Source organism: Theobroma cacao, chromosome 1, assembly GCF_000208745.1.
Source record: "Theobroma cacao cultivar B97-61/B2 chromosome 1, Criollo_cocoa_genome_V2, whole genome shotgun sequence".
In the NCBI taxonomy this organism is placed as follows: Eukaryota; Viridiplantae; Streptophyta; class Magnoliopsida; order Malvales; family Malvaceae; genus Theobroma; species Theobroma cacao.
In genome coordinates, this window is record NC_030850.1 from 37,151,393 (window position 1) to 37,162,745 (window position 11,353).

Below are 11,353 nucleotides of genomic sequence, written 5' to 3' on the forward strand. Positions count from 1 at the left end.
CGAAAATAATATAGCAGTAGCAGTACCGTATGCACAAAACATCACTGTCTGTTTCCACGAACAGATGCTGGCTGGCTGACATATCCTTGAAACGGCTTAACCCAGACCCAGTAATTTAAAACTCCATTTCAGGGTAGTTTAGTCAGCCTATGCATCTTATCTGCTTACATTGCATTACATGTGATGTTACAGGGACCACATTACATCATCAATGGCTTGTCTGCTATAAGTACCCCATGTCAAGGGTGTTTAGGAAATAGTTTAGTTTATAAGTGTACCTCAAGGGGAGACAAGATTGTTTGCCTCTGCCGCTCTATGCTCTCGCTCCCTGCCCTTTCTAGTTCTCCTCTCTTTTTGGTCTTTTATTGATTTCAGTGTTCTCTGCAGAAAAAAAAAAAGAAAAAAGGGTTTGGAGTTTAGATTCAGACCCGCAAATCTGAAGGTATTTTGAATGATCAAAATCCAATTTTTTCTTTGGCAGTCAAGTGCTGCTTCCTCTTGTGGAATACCTGAACATACATGTACTTTACATATGTCTTCTTTTCTCTTCGTCTTGAAGCTGTTTTCATGGAAAAGGAACAAAATTCAAGAAAGATCCTAATCTAATGAAAAGCTGGTTTACTTTTCTTGTACACTTTTCCATTCATTCCCTATATGTTTTAATGTTTAATTTAGGAACTTAATCTTTAACTTTGAGCAGTAGTATCTCAGGGCTGGTGTGGTGTGAATGCAACAAGTTTCCATGGGGAGTCTCTCTGAAATGTCAATTCTTTTACCTTTTCTTTTGGCAGCTATTCGGCCAATTTAGCTGGAAGAAGCAGGTTTCCTCTTGGGTTTTTCCTCCAATTTTGAAGAAGCAACCTCCAGAAGTTTAAGCAAAGTTTTGAAGTTGGGAACTTAAGAAGATAAAGCAACCTTCATAATTGGAATCTTTTATAGAAATTATCAGGTGTGGACATTGGATACGGTATTACTTTCTTTTTCATTCATTAGTTAAAGAATCGGTGCTTCAAGCTTAGCATGTAATCAAACACAAAAGGAAAAGAAATGGTTGGAGCTCAATTATCATTGATGTATGTTTTTGGTTGTTCACAGGAATCCTCGAAAGACATGAGTGTTTTATACAGCTCTAATTTCAAGTTTCCAGATGGGGAATTGAGAAAGAAGCAAGAATTCACGGATTCAAGTTACTATCTTCAACAAAATCACCAGCATAATGCTGGTCTAATGCGCTATCGCTCAGCGCCAGGCTCATTCCTTGAGAACCTTGTGAATGGTGGTGTCACCGCAAGTGCAATCGGATTCGAAGATTATCGCGATGTCCGATCTTCAAGTCCTGAAATGGAAACATTCTTTATGTTGTCCTGTAATGGTTCGGGTAATTCCAGTTGTCATGATATGCATGAATATGGAGAGAAATCTGTGAAGCAAGAAGAGTCGCTGCCTATTTCTCAACAGAATGGATGTTCTAATAGTTCAGAAATGATGTATCAAAGCTTACCAGTGCATAGTTTGGCAAATGATAATACAGTTAGTGTTGCTAATAGCATGGAGAGTTCATTTGGTCTTAGTAGCTCTTTGGGATTGGAGAATTCGATGCAAGCAAAGCCGGGTAATGAAAATGGCTCCAATCTTGTTAGGCAAAGCAGCTCCCCTGCAGAATTTTTCTCCAACCTTGGCGTAGATAATGGTACTTTCCTTTCACTCTCGTTCTTAATCAAGTTTGTATGATTATTTGTTTAATCTTAATTTCTTCTGATGCTCTGTTTCTTGAGAAAGTTGCCAATTCATACAAACTTTTGCATTGCTTTGATCTCCGATGTGATTGCCTGGGAGCAATGCTTCCTTCAAGCTACAAAAGATGGATTTTTAATGAAAGTCTTTCTGTTATTAGAGTTGACTTTTGCTCTTGTAGTCTGAGAAAGGAAAGGTTTATCTTGCAAATTCTTTGGATGAAAGGATGAGAAAAACTATAATTAGAAAGGAATTTGGGTTGGGGTTGTTCTAAATTTAATATAGATGCTAGCTATGCAGAGAGAAATTTGTAAATTTCTGGTTCCCTATGCTTTGATTGTTTCTTAACTTGATCCATCTTTGGTGATGCTATGGTTATTAATCATCACCTCGATTCTTAATGACCGGCAGGTTTTAATGTAATCGGAAAAGCGAGCACTTTCCGGGCTTGCAATGGTACTAATGATGAAACTACATCTAATGGTAGCGGTAGGTTGTATAATAATCATATCAGCTACTCCTCTGGGCCATCTTCATGTTCAAGGCATATGCCTCGAATCCCTGAAGTTGAGAGTGAAAGCATGGGGGTGAGTGGTCCTGAGACTGGAAGCTTGGGCAATGGTAATGGTAGCAATGGGCACTTCATGTCAAACTTGGGGACCGATTCTTGGAATAATGCTTCACTCAGTGGCCTAAAGAGAGCCAGAGAAAGTGATGGGGACTTATTTCGTAATTTAAGCAGATCACAAACTCAGGTAGCTGGCACTTTCAATTCATTGCTTGAGTTTTCTTAATTCTGCTAACATTTGTTTGAATACTGATATTATTAAACTTTAATCATAATCAGGATTACAGGGACCGTTCTACTGCTTTGACACACCATTTGAGTTTGCCTAGGACTTGTGCGGAGATGGCTGTTGTAGAGAAGCTTTGGCAGTTTCAAGGCTCGGTCCCTTGCAAGATTCGAGCCAAAAGAGGCTGTGCTACTCACCCACGCAGCATTGCTGAGAGGGTATATTTCATCATTTAAACATTCTTCATTCATATTCTCAGTGTTTCTAGATTCATGAGCTTACTGTCCCACTCCCACCCAAACAAGAAGCAGCCTTGGAAAATTTTCCAGAGTTTTTCATATTAATTCATGAGCGGGTCTTTAATTCTCTGTTCATTGTGGTATGCAAACTCCAGGTGAGAAGAACGAGGATTAGTGAAAGAATGAGGAAACTGCAAGGTCTTTTCCCGAACATGGAGAAGGTAGCTTAGACCCTGCATCTGTCATTCTACACATGCTGACTATAATCAGAGCTTAGAAACAAGATTTAAAGGGACTCAATTCTCTGTTTTTTGTTGGCAGCAAACAAATACAGCAGATATGTTAGATATGGCAGTTGAGTACATTAAAGATCTTCAGAAGCAGGTCAAGGTATATAATAAAAGACACAGCCTCAAAAGAAAGTTTTCACATGAAACTCGAAGCCAGAACATCTCCTCACAAAAATGCTGTTTCTTTTTCTTGCAGACACTCACGGATACTAAAGCAAAGTGCTCGTGTTCTAGTAAACAGAAACACTACTCTAACCTTTCTACGTGATTAGTTTCTGTACAGATAGCAATAGTTGAGAAGGGGGAGAAAGTGGGTAACTAGTCATTTGTAGCGCATTGGAGAAATAATAGAAATGTTGAGAGCTTGTGCATGTGAAGTAGGTTGCAGCTATAACCTTTGTGTGAGACCCTGATCCAGATCCAGATCCAGATCCAGTAGGCCGATGTCTTATTGATTAATGTATTCACATTCAAGTCTCTCAATAATATATAGTTGAGTTTGTTCTGTAATTTTATCATTTCAACCACAGTTGACCCATCCAGCCGCCGGGCAAGATCAGTATATACGCATCTCTCAAAGTAATGCTAGTCAATTTTTGTTGATTTTAAATGACAAACTGAAGGGTGGATTTGATATATATGATGAACTCATGGCCATGTCCTAAATCAATTGATGAGACATGACGTAATTGGTTATGAGCATGTTACTACCAGTAAGAAAAGAACTTTTTAATAATGTAACAAGCCTAGTAATCTGTTACAACAAGTCCCGTCGACCACAGCAATACTAAACAATGCTTGATACATTCCTATTGATATGTATATATATTTACACCCCCAAAAGCTTTTAATTATTTATTATTTGTGAAAGATGCTGTTATTTTTGTTTTTTCTAAACTAGTATTAGTTATCTTTGAATAGTGACATAATTACCTTTGCGAATAGTGAAAATAATAATTTATAAAATATTTACTATTCCTATATTATTGTAAAGAATTAGCTTTGAATTTCCCCTTTACCTTTTTGGAAGAGTCTGTTTGATTCTCTTCTTCGGCCTGCCTGCCACATCGTCAATTGTCAAAGGCTCAATTTTCTTTCTCTTCTATGTTTGCCTTCAACTTTCCTAGAAAGTTAACTCTCTGCCTCTGTGATTGTTAGCTCGCTCACAGGTCGGGTCGGGTCCAGTAGTAAATCCAGCGAGCGAGCGAGCGAGCGATCGAGTTTTTTCAAGTCGGGGCAGAATCTTGAAATTTTGTGTCAAGTGAGAATTGTTTGATTCGTAAGATAGATAGAGATAGAGATGTCGAGTTTGCAAAGGGATTTCAATCAGAAGATAGATTACGTGTTCAAAGTGGTGCTGATAGGAGACTCAGCAGTGGGGAAATCGCAGCTCTTAGCGCGCTTCGCAAGGAATGAATTCAATATCGATTCCAAGGCGACGATCGGCGTCGAATTCCAAACCAGAACTCAGCTTATCGATCACAAAACCGTCAAGGCTCAGATTTGGGATACAGCTGGTCAAGAGAGGTATGTAACCTCTACCTCCAGAGTTCTCATAAATGCATCAGCATCCACTGTAACAAGAGGACCACTTAAGCTTTATTAAAGCAGAAAACATGAATATGATTTACTGTGTGTGGGAATTGGGATGATGCCCATTGTCAACCATTGAGAACTTGCCTTTTCCTACACTGCTTTGATCATCTTGAGATTGAGCTGGATCATACCATGAGCTTATAGTTGGTAGCTTATTCTCTGTACTTGTTCATTCTCCTGTGATCGTTTTCTTCTTCAATTGTCAAACCATATATGATTCATGGATGTATTAAGGGCTAAGGAACATTCTTCCTTTACATATGATGGGTAGCACATGAATGAGATGTAAGTGCATGTGCATATGGAAAGGATTTTGTTGCTGAAAAGCTAACACACTCTGTTAGGTGATCAAACAGAGATGAGTCCCTTAATTCTTTCTTTGCAAATGTGTTCTAATGCTTTACATGATTAAAGCATCCTAACATCAGATTAGTTTTTTCTTGTTCGATGTGTGGTGTTGGTGGTTCACCCAGGTACCGGGCAGTTACAAGTGCATATTACAGAGGAGCAGTAGGGGCAATGCTGGTCTATGACATATCTAAGCGTCCATCATTTGATCATGTTGCAAAGTGGTTAGAGGAACTGCGTGGACATGCCGACAAAAATATTGTGATAATGCTTGTAGGCAACAAGTCGGACCTTGGCTCCCTTCGAGCTGTGCCCGTAGAGGATGCTAAAGAATTTGCACTAAGGGAAAGCCTCTTCTTCATGGAGACATCAGCCCTTGAGGCCATCAATGTGGAATCAGCTTTCCTTACAGTTCTAACAGAAATATACCGAATCATCAGCAAGAAAAACCTGGTAGCCAATGATGAACAAGAATCTGAAGGTAATGCATCACTTCTCAAGGGAACCAAGATCATCGTCCCTGGACAGGAGCCAGAAACAGGAGGAAAGAGTTCCAGTTGTTGTGTGTCATCCTAGGAGTTTCGCCTTCTTTCAACTAATGCATATGGGGAATGGTGCTGTCTCTAGGGTTAGGAAACACCCGTCTCTAAGTGCCCTCTCTTCCTTTCAGCGAGTCTTATCCATCCAATTTTAATAGCATCATACCATCTTTATGTGTCTGGCCAGGGATCCTTTGCAGAGATTTGGTGTATCAAGTAGTCACATTTCGGTTGTTACTGTTGATTGGTGTATAGGTTTTGGTTCAAACCTGCGATGATGTAATGTATTTTACATGAAGATCTGGCTTGTAATCTATATCTGACTCATAAATTCTCACATGGTTCGGGGATTGTTTAGTTGCCAGTAAATTTTCTCAATTATACAAAGTACGCTAAATTGCAGTTTGTGATTTGTATTTGTTCAAGTCATACTAGCGGTACCTGTACTCATTTTTAGCTTCCACATGGTAATAACTAATAACAAATTTAATGCTAGAAGTATGCATTTAGCCTGAATAAAGGCTGGGAAAGCGTATCTTTCTGAATTTCTAAAAACGTAGCATAGCTCCATAGAGCAAGAAGACACATTCATATTATAAAAGAAAATAGAGCCAATGGACTCTAACCAAACGAAACAAACTCTAATCTGCAACCAAACAGAAACAAGAAGAAGAAGAAAAAGAAGAAGTTTGACAACACAAGCCCACAAGCTTACATATACTACTTTTCATCTATCCTTTATTTTGGGCAATCTACCAATAGTACTAATTGGGAAAGGCACTAACGAGCTCTCCACAAACTTATTCATAAAAATCACACATGCATCTACTTCATTACATCACCTGCATCAGAAAAAAGTTTTAAGGAATCATTAATTTGCTGGCATAAGGAAAAACATGAACTATAATATCCTTTTAGGATAAGTATTAGAGAGGGAATGAAGGAAAGAATACATGGTTCAAAGTTGGCAGTGCATTTCTCAGGGAGCTGCAGGGCCATGTTCCGATCAACACCAGATATGGGAGGGCCATTTACAAGTACACACAGACAAGGTTGCCCCAGAGCTTTGATGGCATTGCAGCAGGCCTCATTTGGTGGAATAGGGCTAAAGGGGGCAACTGCTGCTCTGCAGGGTATTAGCTGCACGAGCGCTGAGAAGAAGGTGCTGCTACAAGCAGAGCCCTCACTGTGCTCCAGCAAACCTGTTAGGACAAACACAAAAACCAGAAATGGCAGAGCCTTGGAGTCAAAAAGCTTCATATTTAAGCTCTACTTAATCACCCTTAGAATGCTTTCCTCTGACAAGGAAATTGTCTTGCCAAGCAGACATCTATATATATGAAAGCCACTCATGTCATGCGATTAGGTACCTCTATCCTAACCACAGATCATACATTTCGTGCCATTTCTATGCTGATTCTGCTTTTGATCTGATTTTCACAGAGAAACTGACTCTTTTAACTTTTAAAACAGTTAGTAAACCAAAATTTCATGACTCTTTTATCTTTTAAAATTTTGAGTAATACTGATATTGGTTACTGAGAGCTAAACCCTGCAAAAGATATGGACTATGTTAGTCAGCTGTTCTCAGGCATACCTGTCATGGTCAACTTTGCTGCATCAGAAATCTGTGCCACAGGATACAAAATGGCTTTCCTTGATTTTCCAAACACTCAGTAAATTACCTGTTTCTCATCATCAATTGGCTGTATGTTGAGCATGCCACAAGCTAATCAGGATGCTTTATAATAAGAGGTTGATATGCACTTAGCATAACTGCTCCCACTCCTTCCCCACACCCCAACCAAAAAAGAAAGAAGCAAAACAAATTGGGATCCATGTTATTAAAATGGTGATAATTTAATATTTATGCCCATGCCATTCAACAGTGAAATGACAGCATCATTATTATTTAAATGAACAATGGCAATGTAAAATTGAATTTATGCACTAATACAATCATTGAGACAATGAACATAGAAATTGAAAAAGCAATGTTCTATATTTTAAATGAATTTGCAAGAATAAACAAAAATATTACACCATGTAACATTTTAAATACCATAATGTCGACCACCTTTCTTGCAAATAATTTAAACCAAATACCCTTGAAATTTTATTTGCATCTTTGGAACAACAATAGTGTACGATTTATTATATAATGAGAAACAAATTTATCATGATTCCCCTTTATTTCCTTTCAGATTAATTACTGCAAGCTCTTGTTCAACAAATTCTCCTGCACATATAGGTGGATATTTGCTGGCAAGGGGTGATTCTGCAAAGTGGCCGAGAGGCTTTAACACTGCATCCGAAGCTATGTGTGCGAACAACTGCACAAGACCAAAAAATATCTCATAACCGTTGTTTGTCAAATGCTAAATTGATGGCTAAGATATGATTCAGTTCACTCACTGTCGAGGATACTCTCCATAAGCTATGATTTTGCTCTGATGCCAACTTTATAGCATCAATTGTCCTCTTTGTGACAACAACTTCATGCATACCAGCTGTGCACTCACCAGCAGTCAACCATTCTATCTGCACAGGACAGAGGAGTGACAATGAAATAATCATTGTGAGTAATGCATGATGCTTAATTCAATATACCAAGGAAGAAGTTAATTAAATCACTATCCACAAAGTTTCAAAAATTATGGGCAAAAAAATGATGGAACTAAGACAATTTAAAAACTCCAAGAATTTCTAGTTTTTCATTCTCAGTCCAATGGCTGAGGTATGCAAGGGTAGCTCTAGCTCATGCCCAAAAAGCTGTGCTGTTCTAACTGCGCACTTTCATTTACATTTGTATATTCTCTACCATCTATGGTACTAGACCATTTACAGTGAGCAATGATGTCTCTCAATCTTAACGTACAAAGAATTACATATGCTTTCTATAACTAAGACATGAAGGGAGATGCCAATGAAAGAATATCAGTCAGAAAAATCACCATACAGAATATTAAACCAACTTTTCTGACCATTAGAACAGGGCATCTAGACATGTGACTTTTTTTGTTGGAGGATATTTTACATCATTTACCTAGAAAGACAGCAACTTGGTTGGCCAACTAGTTCACAAGCAATAACCATCATTATCATTAAGCAATAGACATCAGTGCTCACATTCTTACCTGCTTTCCGGTCTGAATTAGAAGACATCCTACAGGAACCTTCACCTCAACCTTTTGCCCATTCCTTAACCAAATGTTTAGACCAGGGAACCTACTCCTTCCATGAATAGTTAAAAAGTTAAGGTCATAGTGGTAGCCTGCAAACACAGTGCCCTTGTGCCCATAACATCTGAGGTCACTCCCTGTTGGAGCTAGAAGATGTGGCCCCTGGATTTGGAAGGAAAAATGATTCCTTGTCAAGTGCAAAATATAGATAAGTGATAAGCTTCCGAGTAAAAAATGAAAAAGTATATAATGTGCACCATGACTCTATTGCAAACAAAGAATATATAGCATGACAGTATATAATGTGCACCATGACTCTATTGCAAACAAAGAATATATAGCATGACACACCATGACAAAAAAACAAGATCACTACCACAAAAAATAGTGAAACAAAGAACCTCATCAAGGTAGCACTAATATTGCTTATCCCACAATGAAAAAGTAGAGAAATATGGATCCCACTAAAAAAAGGGAAGAAAGGGAGAAAACCATGAAAAGTAATTGGTGGGCCTGCAGGCCAACAAAGCTTTAAATAGACCATTCATAATCTTCATTTCTCATTCCCATTATTCCAGATACTTTATATCACAAGAATGAACAGCAGTAAGTTGGAAGGAAGATATTGATGTAGGAATACTAAAAAAGTTCAATCTGAAACTGATTATTTCATACCTGCTTCATAAGGGAAGTAAATGCATCTTTTGGCAGCCCAAACCCAATTGCTGCCATTTCAGCAACAGCCTAAGCAAGAATAGCAACATACTAATTTTAGTCTTCAGATAAAATGGATCACATAAAGGCAAGCAAATCAACAACGACTCACCTCTATTGCTGATATCATTTTGTATCCCCAAGTGTCCATGGTCTCTTTCCATTCAGGGAAACCTTCAGGTATGACAGGTTCAGAATTAAGTTCCTGCAATGGAGGAAATATGAAGAGAATGAAATCAGCATAAACCTTCATATCATTTGAACATGTTTGCAAGAGAAGAGAAGAGAAGAGAAGAGAGAGATATGAGACCTGAAAGCGGGTATTCAAAGGGCGAGGCCCCACTCTCCACATGTATCGCCACTTGGGATCGGGCCCCTTGGGAGTGTATGGTTGGTGCTCTTTGGGCATTGCCCTTAACTTCTCTTGCATTTCTTTATCGACCAAGCTTCTTGGAACTTCCACACCCTCCGGTGTTACTCCTACCTGTAATCTCCATTTGGATAAAAAGTTAAATCAAATATTTATATTGTTTTTGCTGAAACAAACAAATATCCGAGTAAGAACTAAGAAACCAACACAATAAGATCTCCCTTGATCTTTTTATGGAGAATATATAGGTGGAGATGTAAGCTTCTTTTGTTTCATTTCGAGAAACCAAAAGAACCTAATTGAGTCAACTTATAATATTTAAGTACTTTATAGGGCAGGACCTCAATAAGCCGCTGAGAAAAAAGTTTTAAAGTATACATATAACTTTGAATATTCTCCCAAAATCTTATCTGCGCAATGAAGTAAGCATCTTCGACTTTTCAGAAATAATTTCCACTCTTTTCCATAAATCAGTCGAACTTGTTTCGCTTTCCACCACACATTTCAACCAAACAACACAACACAAAAAATCTATACGGCTAGTTCAAAATTCTAGCAAGCATCCAAATTCCAATGAATGTTCTTCAGCGGCCAAACAAATCAGAAGAACAAAAATTAGATAATGAAAGATAATTACAGGGAAAGAGAAAAGGCGGACCTGGTAATGCAAATACGGACGCTCCTGCAAGCGCTTGAACTCGGCAGGCTTCTCGAAGTACTTCTCCATCATATCAATGAACCGATCGTTGTCTTCCGCCGTACAACGCGGATCCTTAACCAGTAATGCCCCCGTTTCCTTAAGCAGTCGACTCACCTCACGGCACAACTCGCTGAGTCCACTCGCTCGCTTAGCTGACTCACCATCCCTATTCCCAGCGATCTCCAAATACGGTGCTAGATCTATCACCGGTAGCTCCATTTGTCAATTTATTTTCTTTTCTTTTTTTAAGAATATTTGGTGTCGAATTTTGGATTCTTTATTTTTTTCCTCTTCCTTTTAAAGAGAGAATACGTGAAGTTTAGTTTAGAGAGGAGCGAGAGAGAACAAATACTGTGGGCCGTTTCGTGATGGCGGGAGAGGGGAATCATATAGGGTGCGCCGGGGCGTACGATTTGGAATTTCCTTTTTTAAGTTGGAAGAATTTATGTCGTAACTAGTTTATATTTCTTTTTGTCAAAATAAAAGGGAAATTTTTTATTTCTGTGCATCGTGGGAGGCTAGCATTAGCGTATATATTAATTAATGAATCTTTAATTATTAGGTTACGGTATAATTATAAATACTTATTTCAGAAATAAAACTGGAAATGAATTATATTAATAGCTATGTTTATAATAATTAATAATTGATTCAAGCACATTAATTTTTAACTATTGCAATTTCCGTTAAAAAGTCTTTAAATTCATTTTCTATCTTATTGCATTGTTGATTAATTTTTTTAATTGATTATAAGATATGATTCAAACTTTAGATACTAATATAATAAAGCAAGATGAGTTAATCAAAATCTAGATAAAAAATATGTCATTGTTATATACGGATTATT

At 38.0% G+C, this 11,353-nt stretch overlaps 4 protein-coding genes across 8 annotated transcripts; 2 read left to right on the forward strand and 2 right to left on the reverse strand.

Moving 5' to 3' along the window:
- Positions 260–3,567, forward strand: LOC18614662 (transcription factor bHLH130). Of its 4 annotated transcripts, none has more exons than XM_018114258.1 (8): positions 260–629; positions 792–949; positions 1,096–1,690; positions 2,146–2,489; positions 2,582–2,746; positions 2,923–2,988; positions 3,089–3,157; positions 3,254–3,567. In XM_018114258.1, exons 3-8 carry the CDS (start codon positions 1,111–1,113, stop codon positions 3,323–3,325), a joined length of 1,296 nt encoding a protein of 431 aa, XP_017969747.1. In that variant the 5' UTR covers positions 260–629; positions 792–949; positions 1,096–1,110; the 3' UTR covers positions 3,326–3,567. The 4 variants fall into 4 exon arrangements, with proteins under 4 accessions (XP_017969747.1, XP_017969748.1, XP_017969749.1 ...); XM_018114259.1 differs by having other exon boundaries at positions 260–616; XM_018114260.1 differs by having other exon boundaries at positions 260–521.
- On the forward strand, positions 4,057–5,958 carry LOC18614663 (ras-related protein RGP1). Its single transcript, XM_007052521.2, has 2 exons — positions 4,057–4,584; positions 5,127–5,958. The coding sequence occupies exons 1-2, from the start codon at positions 4,358–4,360 to the stop codon at positions 5,575–5,577; spliced, it is 678 nt and encodes a 225-aa protein (XP_007052583.2). The 5' UTR covers positions 4,057–4,357; the 3' UTR covers positions 5,578–5,958.
- On the reverse strand, positions 6,113–7,327 carry LOC108663557 (putative lipid-transfer protein DIR1). 2 transcript variants are annotated; one of them, XM_018128601.1, is made up of 3 exons: positions 7,138–7,327; positions 6,494–6,742; positions 6,113–6,382 (listed from the first exon to the last, which is right to left on the reverse strand). In XM_018128601.1, the coding sequence occupies exons 1-3, from the start codon at positions 7,142–7,144 to the stop codon at positions 6,366–6,368; spliced, it is 273 nt and encodes a 90-aa protein (XP_017984090.1). In that variant the 5' UTR covers positions 7,145–7,327; the 3' UTR covers positions 6,113–6,365. The 2 variants fall into 2 exon arrangements, with proteins under 2 accessions (XP_017984090.1, XP_017984084.1); XM_018128595.1 differs by having other exon boundaries at positions 6,494–7,327.
- On the reverse strand, positions 7,427–10,902 carry LOC18614664. Its single transcript, XM_018128579.1, has 7 exons — positions 10,465–10,902; positions 9,747–9,920; positions 9,549–9,641; positions 9,398–9,466; positions 8,678–8,884; positions 7,956–8,081; positions 7,427–7,873 (listed from the first exon to the last, which is right to left on the reverse strand). The coding sequence occupies exons 1-7, from the start codon at positions 10,723–10,725 to the stop codon at positions 7,718–7,720; spliced, it is 1,086 nt and encodes a 361-aa protein (XP_017984068.1). The 5' UTR covers positions 10,726–10,902; the 3' UTR covers positions 7,427–7,717.